Consider the following 18,435-nt stretch of genomic DNA (forward strand, 5'->3'; position numbering starts at 1 on the left):
ATATGGATGCTGAAAGCCATGTCTCTCATACGGAGAGGCACAGCTCTCACTTCTCCCTGGAACCCTTTTCTTGTACCCTGTTCTTACCACTCTGCTCTCCATTGACTCCAGAAAGTCAACAGGGGAGGGTTGTTTTGACTCCTTTTTTCTTAATTAGCTGCTCCATTAATTGTATAACGCATATTTTGAATCTTTCTGTGTCAACATGCATAGTTCCCAATATATGGAAAATGGCACATATTTCTCCACTATATAAAAGGTGGAGTTGTTAATGATCCAAATAATTATCGCCTGTCACACTTTGCCCTATAGTGTGGGTAGTGTTTGCCGAACATATGAGGCACATTTAGGAAGAACAGCCAAAAGTTGGAGAAAACTGTCAGACAGAGACCTTGGATGCAGAGAAGCCGGTTCTTTATTAACTTTTTCACAGACCATCAAAACTGAACGAAGGTATTTACACAGCAAGCTGGGCAGATTGGCTCTAGGTCCTCACACTTCTGCAGTCCTGCTTTGACTGCCTGGCAGTGGGAAGTCTCCCTATACTTATATAGGCTAAGCCCCTCCCATGGACCATACCAACCCTAAATTGATTCCACAATTACACCAGTTACTTTTGATGTCCAGAGACATCACATTTCACATACACATTTAAAGTGTTACAAAATATTCAACCAAGTATCTACATAATATACACAACAAACCCTCATACTGTTGGTAGTACTGTATGTTCCCCGCAGCTGATTGACTGACCTGCGTGGCATAAATCTTCTCAGCACAGCGTGTGTACTTGCTCAATAATACATTCTGGCATTGTCATTTGTTTAATGACTAGATGAATCAAGTGAATATATTACCAGTAAGACACCCCCGCGCAAAAACAACAGGCCTCAGAATGTATATATATATATATATATATATATATATATATACATATATAATTTTTCTTCTTCATGCCGGGTAGGGTGTATGTGTGCTATAAGGCCAGGGGGGGCCTCGGGCCAGCCAGTTAGGGCTCATTTACGGCCGGACCTTAATTTTCCGGACTGTTGAGAACTCTAGTTTTCGCCAGCTGCCGGGCGCGGTTGTGCTAATGACTTTGGGGCGGGCCTGTCTAGAGTTTGAATGGACAGGTATCAGTCAAAAGGGAGACAGAGGAAGGATCATCATATGGAATGTCAGAACAGGTCAGCTCCATATATGGAGATCTAAGAGTTTGATGAGGTCAGATCAACAAGGTGTCTGTGGGCAATCTGTTTGAGGGATAGTCGGTGGGATTGTCTATAATATTAATTTCTGCATATGAAATTCCCCACTGCCAATCAACTTCCCCCACATAAAAGTACCATCCAGGCAGAGTGGTGAGGTCGTCCCAATAATGATCAAGTCTTTGTTATCAGCACTAGTACATCAGCATTCATTTAGCATACATGTATCGGCATTAATGTCCCTTTCTTGGCCTACTGGGAGGAGTAAGTGTGTTTCAATCGTGTCTGAGAGTAGCTGCACACAGATGGAATAACACACACATGGACACAAGGACAGGGGTGAAAACATAACCTCCGGCTCCCAGGCCTGCCAGAGAAAAACTCAAACTAATAGTACACATTACATTATTATTTTGTTCTTTTCTTTTCATCGAGAGTTCATCTCAGCTGAAAAAGTTAATCTCAGTGCCTTTTAGAAGGCAGCAGCTCTGAGTTTGGGGGGGTGCCAGACTAGCTTGACTCTAGTCTGGCACTGTGAAGAGACATGAGGTGTAGAATAAAACCTGAGAGCTTGACTCTAGTCTGGCACTGTTAAGAGACATGAGATGTAGAATAAGACTATAGTCTGGCACTGTGAAGAGACATGAGGTGTAGAATAAGACTCTAGTCTGGCACTGTGAAGAGACATGAGGTGTAGAATAAGTGGGAACGCAGTATGGCTCCAACATTGATCTCAGACTTCATGTGGCCATCCTGTGACATCAGTCACCTCTGACATATCTATGATATAAGACACCAAATTTGGGCAAGGTTTCAGCCCGATCAGAGCCCCATTGACTTACATTATACAATTATTTAAAAAAGTATAAAACAGATGTGTGCGAGATTAGCACGCATGCCCACAATCTGACCCTCTTATAGATAGATTGCTAGACCATCTATAAGGAAAAAAAATCACACCCGTGTGAAGTGAGGGGCGCTAATATATTAAAGTCTAACTCATGTTGATTAGGTGATGTAATAATGGTGATGTAAAGCAAACGGTGCAAACACAAACATTAAACGCCATTAACAATAAAGAGACAATATGACGTAATGAGGCATATTATGATGTACATTTTCCCATCATTGTCAATGGCGTTTACAAAACAAACATTGAACTAAAGACAAATATTAAACCTTTGTATAGGAGGGCGCCAGCCCCCTATACAAAACTCCTCAAAAACTGCACAAATTTTGCACTTATTTACTGTAGCTCTCTAGCACTAAGATAGCTATATTGCTTTCCTGCATGAAGACGTGGCAGTGACAACATCTGTAGACGCAGGACCCCGAGACGAACTGCCAGGCCAAACTCAACTAGCACCTACACCGGGTGTCGGTTGGTTCAACTTGCAAACCTTCTTTGATACTATTTAGTTGTAATATAGTGAATTGTCCGCTGCTTGTCACTACAAGCACTAAGAACTTGTTATTACTAGAACACGGGTGGTCCTTCACACAGGCGCCCATGCTGTACCTCGCTTGTCTCTCTCTCTGACGTCCAGGACCTCCTCAGCAGTGCCGCCGCAGTAGAGGTGGTAGCGGGCCTCTCTCCAGGTGATGGTGGCACGGCCGCAGAGGCCTAATAGGAAGATTGGCATGGCGATCGACTCACGGATGAACCAGGCCACGGCATACTTCCGCTTAGAGATGCAGACCACATGTACTCCACTGAGTTGTATATAGTCTGCTATGAACCAGGCCAAACAGTGGCACACGAAGAAGACCGTTATATTCCACATGAAGACGTTATGTGCTGCCCAGGCGATAATCAAGCTGGCCACGAAACAATCTGACATGGGCTCCACCACAGTGGTAGGAATCGTGTTGATACGTATCTTAGTCCACCTGGTCATGCGGGATTGAAACTGGGTGAATGAAGATGAGCCACAGTTCTGCACTGCCATCTGAGTTGCCAAGGCCATCTTCCAGCCTCTATTTGCTATGGCTTTAGCCATGATGTAGTCCTCTCCCATGTACTGGGCGAAGGCTTCAAGTCCACCTGCCTGATCTAAGATCTCCTTCCTCATCAGACAAGACATACCCGCTACACATGCGATGCCCATGACGTGGGCCGAGATAAACAAGCGTGTGAAACATGTCCCAAAGTACACCTGCTCAAGAGTGGCAGCGAATCCCTCTCGGTCTGCAACATATGGCAACCCGTGGACCATCCCGACCTTGTCTGTCATGTGATTGGTCAGGTCAGTCAGGGTGTCGGCCTTGACTCTAATCCGACTATCACAGATCCAGATGAGATTGTACTTCGCAGCTTCGTAACCCGGCATCATGTTGTTGATCTTGGGGTTCATCCCCACCTTCCTGCCTCCTATGCAGAGTTTGGCGTCAACGTTGGGGTACTTCTCCAGGAGAGTCTTGCACACCTCGATGGCTGGGTCGTCCGCGTCCTGAACGCACAGCAGTACTTCATACTGTTCGTAATCCAGCGTGAAAAATGTCTCCAGGTTACTCGCAAGGTTTGGGTCGATTCCCTTCAAAGGCTTCAGCAGTGAAACACCTTCCAGATACCTCAAGGACAGGTTCTGCTTGGCTCTCCTGTGCATGTACCAGCGGACGTAAATAATTGAAATGAGGTGAAGCCACCACATGATACAAAATAATATGATTCCAACAATGGACAGTCCGTGCTGAGCAAGCTCCAGGAAAGCCATGAGGAGTCACTTCCATTCAAATCTGATAGTGATAATTGTAAGTTCAGGTTGTTGCCGGGTTAGCTCCTTCCTGTAATGGCTGGGGTGCAAGATGGGCACATCATATATATATATTATGTTGTGGAATGGCACTGGGAGCTCTATGTCAGTCCTTTTTATGGCGTGTCTGTCTGTGTGTCAATATGATGTCATAGACTGGCCTCCAATTACTATGATAATGGTTACTGCACTAAGTTGTCAGAGTACCTGTGGCCGTCTGTCTCTCTGTCTGTCTGTCCATGCTCTCTGCTGCTATCTGCTCTAATAATACCAGTAAGACGCGCAAACGCGGGAAGCGAACGCAGCTCGTACATATTTGGGTTTTGGACGTATAGCTGCTTTGGGGACTCCTTATATGGTTATGGCTGAGTCATGGTGACGTAATCACTCAGCTCCATATATGGGCACAAAAGCGGGACAGACAGACAGACAGACAGACACACAGACACACAGACACACAGACATGATCTGCTAGGTCTCATAGTAAGTGCTCACTGCGTTCGCAAAAAGGTACTACCCCGGTCATGGAAATCACATTTCATTTGATTTCAGCAAATTAAACGTGACCATGGTGGTTTACCAGGCTACAACATATCTATTAATTAGTGCAAATAAAATAACACATTATTCCATAAGAACCCACATTTGTAGGGGTGAGGGGGAAACGGTGGGTCCTCCACACTCAAGGACTTGAGTCCTGGCAAGTTGCTTTTTGAAGTTGTATGAAGGTTTCATTGAAACAACAACCAATGTGTGGATTGTGTGCACACACTGGCTGTCCACGTTGTACTATGGGAGTATTAATGTCAGACTCAGGACCACTACAATGGAAATAAGCTCTTGTGCTTTAATGTGCTTGTAGATTGGATATTTTCAGCTAAGAGGTTTGATGTAGGGAAAAAGTAGGGGACCAAGTCCATATAAACAAATGCTCAATATTATGCCAAGACAACAGGATTTGATCCATGTCTGAAAGCGATAAAACGTGCCACTGTAGGTCATTGAACATTTTTATTAAAACAATGCATATCAGAATACATAGAAGAGCCAACAAAAGTAGGCTATACAAATATTGATCCTCCTCCAAACAAGTTATGGATATATTACACAAATCATGCAAGAAAATGTAGTCTGTAGTGGGGGGGGGGGGGGGGGGGCTAAAGTGGTAAAAATACTTTCAATATTTACACACTGTTCTTTTACAAAAATTACAGTTTGTATCTTTTCACACCCCCTCATACAAGACAAGTCCTACAACAACAGTTCAAGTGGAGGGAGAAATATTTCTCGTATCAATATTGCATTTTGTCTAACTGCCTCAAGGGGCTGACAATTTATTGATTGCACTTTTTGTCATTTTCGGAACATATTCAATTTAAAACTCTAAAAACATTTCACTCATTTTGGTTTTAAGGTCATACCTACTCTGTAGGATTAGTTTAACTGGAAAATGTTTCACAATAAACATTCCACATCTATCTATCTATATATCTATATGTATATATATATAACATAAGCCAGCTGTAACAAGAAATATGATAAGCTGGAACCCATTGTCAGTGGGCACTACTGGATGAACTATGACGTCAGTACTCAGTACCCAAAGTGTCAATTAAAGCACTTAGCGCATTGTCTCTTACTAGAGCGGTGCCCGTTAGGCACTGGCCTACTTGAAACGATGCAAGTTGGAAATGCATGCCCCACCCAGCTATTACTTGCGCAAGCAGAGTGCACAAGTACTGTGGTCGGCTGATACAAAAGTGGTATGCATGGTATGCATGGTTATAATTGGCTGTTGACGTAATTAAGATACGTTTCAATGTTGGGTGGGTTTGTAATACATACCCAACACCACCGACATACAACACCACCGACATACATACATGTATACATACATAATATGTATGTATACATGTATGTATGTCGGTAAGAATGGTGGTCCCTTATTGGCTGTTGACAGTGACGTAACTAAGATACGCTTCAAGGTAGGTATATATATTTTATAGAGGGGCTGATCGTAAGTTCGTAGAGGCACCTCGACAGAGTGCATTTCTGGTTATGTCTGTGTCCCTTTTATGACCATATATGGAGTTCTTTGTCTGGTATTGCCCATTGCCCAAATATGCAGTCTATGCTGATGTCAGGTCAGCTCCATGTATGGAGCCTGGGCAGGGCCTTTTGTGGCAGTTCTAGACAACCGTGGGTGCGACTGACTCAAGGCCGGGACTCACCCTGTGGTGGTGTGGAATGTGTGTGTCAAATTTGAAGTCGGTGGGGCGAACAGTTCTCGAGTTACGTAGATTACAGATATACAGAGACTTGCTGCATTCATAGATCAGAGTACCAGTCTATGACGGCAGTCATGTACAGCATGATGCACCAACTGGATTAAGTTCAGGCATCTCCATATATGGGCATAAGAGATACAGAAAGACATGACTGAGATTCATGAATTACACAATAGTGTTAATAAAACACACTTGATGGGACGCAAATTCACCACATGGTGTCGGCAAACTACCAAAAAGACAATCCTACAGAGTATGACCTTAAGTGAAACATACAATTGAAAATGGAAGTAATTCACACTATCACAGTAACATTTGGAATGATAAAGACCAGGTAGTCTCTCTATGACATTCTTGGACATTCGCTGTCCCTGAGTAAACTCTGCACTGCACATTGTGTGTGTGTGTGTGTGTGTGTGTATGCGCACGCGTGCGGGTATGCCGATCTCCTGGATTTCAGAGGGTCAGGGTGTTGGAGAGTAAGTAGAGTCAGATCTACAAGACAAATTTTTATTTTAGTTACCAAAAATAGCACGTGTTAAGCCTTTAAGTGTAAGCTTCAGAATACATGGGAATGATTGCTCAGGAGCATTCTCAAACTTCAACTCTCAAACATTAAACCTGCTTGTTTTCCTCATGTCAAAACACTATGACATAAATAGAAAATAGCTATGACATAAAACGTGTGTGTGTGTGTGTGTGTGTGTGTGTGTGTGTGTGTGTGTGTGTGTGTGTGTGTGTGTGTGTGTGTGTGTGTGTGTGTGTGTGTGTGTGTGCGTGCGTGCGTGCGTGCGTGCATGCATGCATGCTAACAGCTGCACAGAGCGGTATTCCGGTATGTGAAAATCCACACTGAAAGCAGTGATGGAAGTGACATCCTTTAGCAGAACAGTCTAGCAGAACAGTCTAATATAAGACACTCTGTAAATAAAACTTAAGGGAAGATTTATTTTGAGCCAAAAGATTTAGCCTCTCTCCAACCAGATGAACAGGTTAACACTCAACAGCAATATTTGCTTGATTGACGTGCAAGTTCTTATTTATCAGTATCACAATGAAAATTAATTGTTCAAGGTTTTAACCAGTTGGAATGATGTTTTACATTTACATTAAGTCTTACTGTTTTGCCAATTATTTGGGGGTCCACTTGCAAATATCTGTGGGACCAGCCCCCTAGTGGTATAATCTGTTGCAAGCATTTAAAAGCTCTGAAATAAGTCATCTTAAAGGGATTTCTTGAGTGGACTTGAATTCATGGATAGTTTTTGTTTCTTAAAGGTGACTCCACACCAAGCAAACTTGTTCAGTCAAAGACTTAAAACTGTCAGATTGCAACAGACTAGCGTTTTTTTGTCAGCAACGACAAAACATTATTTTTTCCCATGCAAATTGCAAAAAGCAGCCTGTAGCGCAGTTTGCAGTGTTGCCAGTGCTGCTTCTTATAAGTGACTTTGGGCTAGTTTTCCTGTAACATAGCTTAACTTTCATAGTTGCCCGTTGCTTTAGTTTGGGCTTATTTCTGAAGTGTAGTTGCTTATTTGGGCTTGCTTTCATGATTCTTTTTGAAAATAGCGGATGTAATAGGGCTCAAGTGGTGAAACTGGTTGCTTGTTTCACACACAGAATCTGGCAAGCTAGCTTGTCACCAAACTGGAGCCTCTGCAATGCATCCCGCACCCGCAATAAAACAGTTTTGTTGCTTTGGAGTTGATCAATTGGTATATGAATTGAGAGTTGACATTGAGAATAATTATGGTGTCTAGTAGTTCACACTGCACGAGTAGTCAGCACTGAAACATGACGAGTCAGACGAGCAGACAGTAGAGAACCACTCTCCAGTGGAGTATTTTCCCCCTTATCACTACAACACGGATAGCGTCGGCTACCGAGGGTCGCCAGCCGACCGAACATGTTCGGTTCTTCATCAACGGGTTCCGACGCGTCGGCAAGGCGATATGGACGGCAAGCGACGGGAGCTGCCGACCCAAAATCGCAATCTGTGCAATGTGGAGTTGACTTAAGCCAATAATTGGATAACCAGCAGGAGACTCTTTGTGTCTCCATAGGGAACCACTGTCTTACACATCATGGGTTGCCCCAAACAAAATGAAACACCTGGCATACATACTGTATAATAAACATGAAATACTTCTGTATCTGTATCTTCATGTAACCCTACGGATGAGCTTCAGGGCCGCCACTGGAAATATTTCCTTTTGGGTTTGGGTTTTGATTATTGGATATTTGTAAGAACTTATATATTTTTGGTATATTTAGACAGGTAGATTTAGCATCTCAATATACACAGATGGATGTTAAGCGTGTGGCGATGACAGATTTGTGTCGCTAAGGTTACAGCCATGCTGAGTGCTTACATGTCTATGGTTACCTGCTACATAACACCCACTGTCGACTGTCACACAGTCAACACTACTGTAGCCATTACATTTACTAGCAGGGCAGTTACTGTATAAAAATCACACCTGTGAAATGAGGGGCGCTCTTGTCATCGTACATCAATTTATGTTAGCGGAGATTGCTACATAAGGTACAGTACATAAGGCGGTCCCTTATTGGTCAAGCGCTCCCACCAACATGTGATTGCTTAGCCGATTTGCTCGTTTACATATGAAGTAAGTTTTCCCTTCAATGTCAATGGCGTTTAATGTTTTGATGTTTAATTAAATAATCAGTGATAGACATTATAAATGGCCCGGTGGCCCGTAAGTACTATTTAGACCCTCTGGGCCAGCAGAATGCACCTTCCACTTGCCCACTTGGGCCAGTAAAATGAATGCCAAAGAAATAGAAAAAATAGCAAGTGCAAATATTTTTTCTGTGGTACTGGTGTTTTGTAATGATTTTGTAAAATTGTTTGGCTAATTACATCATAGCGTTCTGTGAGCCCATCACATGAGGGTCAATTCTTAACTTCACTGTTATTTTTCGATTCAAAAGTAATGTTCCTGGACCAGTAGCAATAGTAGGGCTAGTGATTTTGAAAAGTCACTGGCCCAGAGGACCAGTGGCAAATTTCCCTTAATGTCTACCCCTAAATTTATTAGGGGTTTATTTATTATCATATTTAGCGGAATTCTGACATGATTTATCCGTTTATTGTCAATGGCAAATATTGAGAGGGGCGTGTGGGCACGTGTGGGCACAAAAGCTGTTTATAGAAGGGGCTAGCACAAAAATAGCAGATTTGCTCGTCTACATATGACGTAAATTCTCCATTAATTGTCAATGGGAATTTAATGTTTGTGTAAGACGAAGATCTACACTATAGCTGAATATAGGAGGGGCTAGTGCCCCTCAAAAACATTCGATCATCTCTGGACAATTTTTTTCGATTTCTTAATCAAACTCCATGTACAGTACAGTACAGTACAGTACAGTACAGTACAGTACAGTACCCCGAATGATCATACACAGGGCAAGGTTTGGATGACAGTGTTAACTCTGGGGACTTTTCATGGTGTTTGGCCCAGGGACTGCCCTTAAAATGCCTTATGCCTAACCGCAACCATAACCTCACAGGGACTATGCCTAAGCCTAACCTCAACATCACGTATGTATGCCTAACTTTAGCCTGATCTGCGGTGAAACACCCTGAAAAGAGCTGCTCTCGTTACCTCTGGGGAGGCTGGCGTGTGGTCTTGATCAGGTTACTCTGAGACAGGGCTTCCACCATCCAGGAGAGGGCGTTGCAGCAGTATTCCGTCTGAGAGAGAGAGAGAGAGAGACAGAGAGAGAGAGATGCATATAAGTTTGATTCATACTAAATCGCATGCCTGTGTCGTGCGCAGAATACAGCCGATCTACAAGCTCAAGCGTAACAGAGTATAAATGAGGCTTGGATGACTGACGGTGGCTCAGAGCAGTGCTGAGCTGGCAGGCACGACAGCTGCAGTTCATATGTAAAGAAAAACCAGCCACTGTAAGAAACCCCTCCCCAAACATACATACATAAACACTCTCTCTACCTCTCTCTCTCTCTCTCTCCCTCTCTCTCTCTCTCTCCACCTCTCACACAGACATATATATTTCTGCACATATGCAGTAAAGGCCTCGGTTAGGATCACTGGAACGCGAGGCATGGTGCCACATTGGACAGGAAAAGTGCGGCGTGCGATCCCACACTGACCTCGATCTCCAGCATTCTCAGCCGCCGGTCGTGGTCGCGGATCTCCGACATCTGCTTCAGGACACTGTCCACCCTGTGGAAAAAAACATGTCGCTCTGTCACTCATTCCCCCGGATCAACTCAGGTCACCGCTGCTCCCGTGCACTGTAAACGCCTCCGTGTTCATTTAACCCAGAGAGGGTACAAATGCAAACAAATGGCATTTGTACCCTCCCGGAGTTAAATGAACACTCAGGATTTGACTGTGTAGTGTGCCCACCCACTACAGAAATGTTAATACTTAGCGACATCAACGCAAATAACAAAGTAGATAAATATAAAGATCTTACAAGTGAATCAGTGTTCTGCAGATCAACACAACGCTACTGCTTATATTATGCAAGCTATTGGCCTTCAAGTATTCATGACCAGGAACAACTACAATTATACATTTATAATGGCATATGGATGGTAGGATATAGATCAAGATGATTGATTGATTCAATTATAAGATAACTGATAACAACATGGGGATTACTATAGTATAATAGCTATAATCCCCCACTCACTCATAATCATAACTGGCGATAAAACAGATGAAACCCGTCTATCACTGCTTTGTGGGTTCATGTGTTTCCATTTATACACAGTCAAATAAAAATGAACACTCAGGCTTTAACAGCATAGGAAACTGGCAAGAGGCCAACAGTATTAATAGGTGGACAAAGTGATGTACTTGACAGAGGTGCGTTTGAGCCGTGCCGCATCGCTCTCGCGGTACCGCTTGTTCTGAGCGGTGAGCAGGATCTCTTTCTGGATGGCCTCCCACGTGTTGAGACGGCTGGCCTTCCTGCCGCGCAGCTCCAGAACTGGACAGGAGGGAGAAAGAGGAGGGGGAGGAGGACAGGGATTGTTATGAATGCGGGGTTAATTCACCAATTCCATTTGACGAGTAAGACTCGTTCAATCAAAAATGTCCTCCTGCATGAAAGATCATAAAATAATCTAGAAGTAAAGCACAATCTCATTCTTCTGAAAACAGACTACAGTACAGCACAAGGAGACATGGCCAAAGCATTTTCCGGGGGTCCCAAAGCAAAAAGGTTGAGAACACCTGTCCTACACTAGCTACTTCAATCTGACACACACACACACACACACACACACACACACACACACACACAGCGGCGTCTCTCACCAAAGTGTCTGATCTTGACAGAGGGGATGCGTCGGATGTGCCTCTTGATGAAGAGATGGAGGTGGGAGAGTATGATGAAGGGCGGAGCCAGGCAGGGCCTGGAGTGGTACTCCACAATCAGGTTGTAGCGCTGGAACTTCCAGTAGGTGTCGCTGTGCTCTTGCACCTTAGAGAAGGTGTAGCTGCGGAACAGGAAGCAGGAAACATAGAAAAAAATATATATAGATGCCTCACTGGCCGCTGCAGTTCGTTGGAGCCATGTGTGTCGACGGGCCATGTGTGTCGTGTGTCGAGGGCGGAACAATTTACACTCTGCACCGGAAGTGTGGAAGGCACGCTATACTCCATGCTGCCACTCAAGTGAATACTGACCAATCACAACATATCTTTTCCGGGACTTGTCAGACCCGAACGTCCGCTCTGTGGCACACGTGGAAGCTTGGCAAGCTTCCACTCATGCTTCCGAAGTTCCGCTATGCTTCGCAAGGAATCTCTGGAAAGCTTTGCCCCCTCTCGAGAACACACGCCCCAGAGCCGGAAGAGGCTACCTTTACCAAGCGCTTTGGGTATTTAGAAAAGCACTATATAAATTTGAGCTATTATTATTATGTCTATAGCAGGAAACACCATATCTCTGCTGTCGGGAGGAAACCGCCTAACTCTAAAATGTACATTATTCAGGAAATGAAAAATATAGATTTTTCAGGAAATTAAGAAAACCAAATATTTTTCAAACAAAGCAATAGAGCACCGAAGTCTGACGTCACTTTCAGTAGAGGGCGCCAGTACACAGGTTCATGTATTTTTTTAATTGCATTGAAATCCCCATAGGGGATGGATCGCTACTTGACTCATTTCTAACGCTTATTTTGTTACTCTTTGGGTATATTTGTACCACCTTCAGTCGATCCATATCCATATGAGTGAAAAGGATGATCGCAGGATTTCAATGCAAATAGAAAATACATGAACCTGGGGACTACCGACAGTGACGTCAGGACTTCGGTGCTCTATACAGCCTCACCAAAGTTGGTGTAACTTTATATATTGTCAATTACTTCAGCGTATAACTGGCTCTCGATGGTGACATAATGTTTCAGTGTCGGGTGGATTAAAGAAAATGTCTCTATGTATATATGTATATGTAATTTGTAAATTGAGCAGTATACTGTGGTTACTTGGGGGCGTTTGATGCGTATGTCCGTAGCTGCGTATGACGTAATGAAGATATGTGCTAGGACACCTACTGGTTCACAAGTAGTACTGCCTGAAGCTCATAGGCGCATTATCTCTTCCCTCTAGCTGCAGTGGTAGTTATGTGGTCTCAAGTGTGGTCTCAAGATTCTAAAGTGCACTTTAGCTGCCTCACGGCGGCGGAGGTGGCATCTGTATACCTGAACATGGCGATGAGCAGGTTGACCAGCAGGATGTTGGTGACCAGGAGGTAAATGACCAGCAGGAGGACGACCACAAAGTTAGCGTAGGTGTCCATGCAGGGCTCCCACCCGGCCTCGATCAGCGCTCGGTCGTGGGTGCAGTTTACGTTCGGGTCATTCAGCTTGTCAGCTACAGGGAGACAGAGAGCAGGGTGGTTAATTCACAAACATCTATCCAGATCCTTTTAGCGTGTGTGGGTGGGTGGCCAATTAAAGAAAGCCCACTCCCATCTTTGAAAGTGTCAAGTGACATTATTACATTTGTTTGCTCACAAATGAAGCCCTCCTGAGGATCATACTAGGTTTTTGTGTGACTCGCCACTACTGCGGAGCAAAACTAGGGGGACAACAACTGTCACTCCGAAGTGCAAGGCCCCCTATCTCCCACCTCCATTTCCCTGACCCCGCCTGTCAGCAAACATCCCTTGGTGTACTAAGAGGATTTTTGGGAGTGGGTTCACACACAGGCACCATAAGCAGGGCAGGCAAAGTGCTCCACCTCATCTGTTCCCAACCCCACCCCTGCAGTTGTGAGAAAAAGTGCCACAAACCCCTCCCCCAGCTTCTTGATCATGAGCACTTTTAACTTTACCACTCAATGCCACTTTCATATTGAAAAGTTCCAAATCAAAGTCACTACAATAAAAAAAATACAATACTGCCAACCAGAAATACAAGATGTGAACTTACCAAACACAGGTTTAACAAAGCTTCGACGAGCCCCCATATTACAACCCAGTCTAGGGCAACCTTGGGTCGCAACATTAAAATGGACTCCCTCCTACACAGTTCCCAAATTCAGTCAGGCCACACAAAATCCTATGGCTGTAGGATTTATTCAATTGCAGTGTACAATACCTCAGGGTGGGGACCATAGTTTCCAATTCACAGAACATAATAATAACTCATACTCTTAACTAGCAAAAAGGAAACCAAAATACAAATATCTGGCCAAACAAAACAAACGAAAACAAATGACAAAGCAACTGACACAAGAAGAGGCCCCACACCCCTACATTAGCCAATGTATTAAATGTATCACAAAGCTAAAAATGCTGGTGCATGGAACTTGGCTAGAAGGAAGACATCAGAAGTACAGACAACAGGCAGCTTTATAGGTGAGCCTGGTCAGAGGAACCAATCACCAGCAATGTCCACCTGGTAGTTAGCCACTCACATTCATACGCCACTCAGTCTACTCACACAAGCTGGTAACCACTCACTCAATCACTACTCATCCCACATTCACCCCAGCTGATCCTCTATCAGTCACTCCTCACTCATTCACACAAACACTGAGGGAAAAAGACAGAGCAACACAGGGATATGTACACATACACACAGTGAGCCACTGAGGTAGTTTGATGTTTTACTTTGGATGTGCATGTACAATAATGGTGTAATATGGAAATATTGATCTTGCTTGAATATTGTAGGCTGAAGTGTCTATCCAAAATAATTCCTGTGGATATAATTTTTCCCTTCCTGTTTTTAGTCGACTTCCAAATTAGTATTTTGTTCGACTTTCAATGACAATAAATAAATTAGTGTTTCAGGTGAGTGTCTCAGGTGGTGTTAACCCTGAGAGTGTACAAATATTGGGTGTTACCTCCGTAACTCGGAGGCAAGTTAACAATAAAATACACTCAGGCAGAAACCGAAAAGGTCCCGGGGTGAGGGGCAGAGTGAGCGACTCACCGTCCATTTCGTTTATGGGGATCTGACCAAATATGTGGAGGTAGGGCCTGTAGAAGACTCTGCGGAAGATCCAGATGGGGCGGGGGTCGTACGAGTACAGAAGCGCTTGATTGGCCACCCCATAGGCCATGAGCCACACCCCCAGGAAGAAGAGGAAGAAGAACACATCTTTCATCTGAGGGGGGGGAGAGAGAGAGAGAGGCGTTGACACAGTGATGCTTGTAGACCTGCTATTGGCAAGCGAAACCGAGTATAAGTTGAGAATACACTTCTTCATCACAACATCACAGAGCTATCTGCCATTTCTAAACTAAACGTCACGCAATGTGGATTAAATACTATTTGATTCCATGAGTTGTTTTGCAAAAGAGCTGCAATAATTAATTATGGAATTAAGCAAGTTAATCTATGAATAGTAATCGACAGAGCATGGGACAGTCCATTATTAAACATGGGGGGTTTCTTTTGTGTGTCCGAATCAGTCCGATTATTGGTGGTAATTACTTCTAGGCTTGAGTACTTGTGACATACTACTACAGATAATGTTCAATATACACACACAATACACAGGCATGTATTTAAAATAAATACAGTAGCATAAACGTACCATGAATGATAATGATTATAGAAATCCAACATTTAAATGTTCATTTGAATAAGAAAATAATATAAAGATAAACACACCTCTCGTGTCTAGTAATCGCTACAAAAATAATCAATAGATAATATTTTGCAAAATATTGAATGTCTTCTATGACGTACAATTGGCGCAATTAAGCTTACAGTATTTTATTGTACTTTACTGGGGGGGAGGGCTCCTGGATATGAGTGGATATGATGTGGATCTGACACAGTCTCAGGGTATTGGTCGAACGCCAACGCTACATTATTAGATCGTATAACCAGCTACTGTGCAAAATATCCATTCGCCGCATTTTGCACACACAGCTAGTGTTCACGTTACATGCATCATCGTCGTTGTGGCATGCGAGGACATCATTCACTAGCAACATATAGCCTAGCAGTGTCAGTATCCTGGGCAAACTTGGCTATTTTTGTAATTCTTCTCCGTTGGATACCATAAGACAGCTGGCCCCATGTGCAGCAAAACAAATCTGATGCTTCACGACATGCATTTCTTAACTCCAAACAGTATTACGGCTCTGGTTATCCTAAGTACAATTCTCAGATGTAAAGATGGATTTATGACAGCCCTCATCACTCTCGCTATTAATATCAATGTGGCACGTCAGCCGATTGGAGGTGTAAACAAGACAACATAACGATCTGACAGCGTGTTCAGAAAGTCCAAGCGTTGCTACTCCTCTCCAGTGGGATTTAAAACATGGAAGACACAATAGCCAACATCATAAAAAATTGATAAAGTGGTTACAATTATATTGTGACGCCGTATTAACACATTTAGCTGGAACCAACCTATAGAAAGACAACCCAGAGATGTGATTATTTTTGTTCTAAACTCGAGTCGCAACCGAACTAGTGTTTCATTTCTATAATCGTTTACATTCTGATAAAGTTGTAGATACAATGATTTACACTACAAGTGGCATCATGGCACAATATGCCCAGATTATACATTTACACTAGTCATATATGCCCCTGGACCACGAGGGATCCCAAGGGTGCTTTCATGCCCAGGGGGGATTCATCCTCACAGGCCCTCTAGTGGTATAATTCATATTAACATATTGTACCATAATGATATCCAGTCTCCCAAAGAAGTACTGACTTACTTGACTCAAACCCTGTTGCCCTTTGTGGAGCATAGGTGGTCATTCATGAACTTATTCCCAAACAAGTACACTTGGTTATTACAGAATGCAATGATGTAGTAAGTGTGGCACTGTGCTTAACAAGAGAAAAGCGTTCAATGTGTTGTTATCATGTACAGTTTATTTACATGCTGTGAGAAAACCATGAGTATTCTTTGCGTGCGACTGAAACATTGAGGCAGCGGCAAGTTTGTAGAATCCACACAAAGCTATACATTATGTACAAATGTAACCAAATGGACCGGGAAGGGTCCATCTGGTTACATGTGTACATTCTCAGAGTTATAAAGACAGCTTGATGAACATCACAGACCGAAACGTGATTCCCTATTAATAAACTTTTCAACTGCATTTGAAAACAGAAACCAAGAAAATAGTTTTTTCTTTTTTCAGTACAGAGTTAAAATAACACTAAGGATTTTACTGTGTATGAGTGACCTTTGAGTCTGCAAACTACACGCAGGGCTCAGTGGAACGGCGGGTTGACGCTGTCCCTCAGCTGTACTTGCAGGATGAATTCAACTCACCATTTTGCCCACAATGATGATTTTGGGTCCCAGCTGTTTGTGGATAGCGAAGATGTGGATGAGACGCAGTGTGAAGACCATGTAGTCCAGAGCCATTATCGCTCGTCCAAAATGATAAGACCAAGGGAACATCCTGCACAACACACGCAGGCACGCACACGCATGCACGCACAGACACAGACACAGACACACACACACACACACACACACACACACACACACACGTTTCATTTCTTAGTTACAAATGCCAATATCTCATTTGGCTGACCATTTTTCAGTAAAACCTTTGTTCGTAGACTTTACTGCACTTTGCAGGGCAGAATACACAACTAATCTATAATGTGTGAATAACTATTTTGGGTTCGCTCTTCACAAATGAACACATTCACAAATTCACTTATTTGTTTATTTATTATGATTTAAAACAGCCACAAAATGTAACTTTTTGTAGTTATTTTGATCTCCCTTTGTGTGTGTTGTAAAGGGGTTACAACACACAACCTGGCCTTACTGTGATTGAATCAATATCAGATCATGGCTGCCGTCAGAATTTACTTGACCAGTGTATTTCGCGACATTCATATTAACTCTAATGTTTACCAGTATGCTTCAATGCATGACGGTGTTGCACACTGATCTACAAGCCGATTGGCTCTGTTCGGCGTGAGACATCAGTATATTGCAGAGTCCCATTTTTTCAACCTTTTGTGTTTTCTTTTCAATAATGAAAGCTCTACTTCATCTTACAAAAATGTCACACAAAAGTAATGAAATAGCAGACCTATAAGCTCATAGATATGCTATTTGTACTATTTTAAATCTTAAAATTAATAAAACAGGAACGGTTTAGGACAAGGTTTCAAACGGACAGCAGCGATTATATTACGCACAGGACAGCCGTCTCCCAGAGCCATAATGAGAGAGCCTCACCTGCACACGAGGCCCACAGCGAAGAGCACGATGGCCGTCAGGTCACATTTATTCCACATATCCTGGATGTAGTTCTTCATCCTCTGCAACACTGTGGTGCTGCCCACAAAGAAGGTCTGAGAGACACAAACAACACCATTATGAGTTTATGACTGGGGCTGGGCCTGGGGCCATACATGTATGACCACAATATCTTTGACCAAATACATCAATATCCCTTCCCTTCTTTTATGTATAAACATTTTTATAATAGTAGTATAAAATGGCTTCACTAAAATGGTAAATGGTGCATTTATATAGCACCTTTATCCAAGGCGCTTTACATAGATTGTGCATTACATTCACCCATTCATAGACCGATTGCGGCGGAAGCCATGCAAAGTACCAACCAGCACATCGGGAGCAATTTTGGGTTCAGTGTCTTGCCCAAGGACACTTCAACATGTAGACAGGAGGAGCCGGGATTCGAACCGCCAAC

General features: G+C 43.2%; 2 protein-coding genes across 2 annotated transcripts in view; both read right to left on the minus strand.

The window, feature by feature from the left end:
* Positions 1-2,704: 2,704 nt before the first annotated feature.
* Positions 2,705-3,922, minus strand: LOC308323319 (ceramide glucosyltransferase-like; the record flags this gene model as incomplete). Its single annotated transcript, XM_080775040.1, has 1 exon — positions 2,705-3,922. The coding sequence occupies one exon, from the start codon at positions 3,920-3,922 to the stop codon at positions 2,705-2,707; it is 1,218 nt and encodes a 405-aa protein (XP_080631166.1).
* A 1,033-nt stretch (positions 3,923-4,955) lies between these two features.
* trpm4a (transient receptor potential cation channel, subfamily M, member 4a) overlaps positions 4,956-18,435 on the minus strand; it is a 47,482-nt gene continuing 34,002 nt past the window's right edge. The window contains exons 21-29 of the mRNA XM_080776242.1: positions 17,958-18,073; positions 17,028-17,160; positions 14,708-14,882; positions 12,968-13,139; positions 11,574-11,755; positions 11,112-11,244; positions 10,397-10,469; positions 9,885-9,973; positions 4,956-6,744 (exon numbers count right to left, since the gene is read on the minus strand). Coding sequence (XP_080632368.1) covers positions 6,714-6,744; positions 9,885-9,973; positions 10,397-10,469; positions 11,112-11,244; positions 11,574-11,755; positions 12,968-13,139; positions 14,708-14,882; positions 17,028-17,160; positions 17,958-18,073 — 1,104 coding nt within the window. The 3' untranslated portion in view covers positions 4,956-6,713. The remainder of the gene's footprint in view (positions 6,745-9,884; positions 9,974-10,396; positions 10,470-11,111; positions 11,245-11,573; positions 11,756-12,967; positions 13,140-14,707; positions 14,883-17,027; positions 17,161-17,957; positions 18,074-18,435) is intronic.

This window comes from Protomyctophum bolini (genome assembly GCF_963924005.1).
Source record: "Protomyctophum bolini genome assembly, chromosome: 11".
NCBI lineage: Eukaryota > Metazoa > Chordata > Actinopteri > Myctophiformes > Myctophidae > Protomyctophum > Protomyctophum bolini.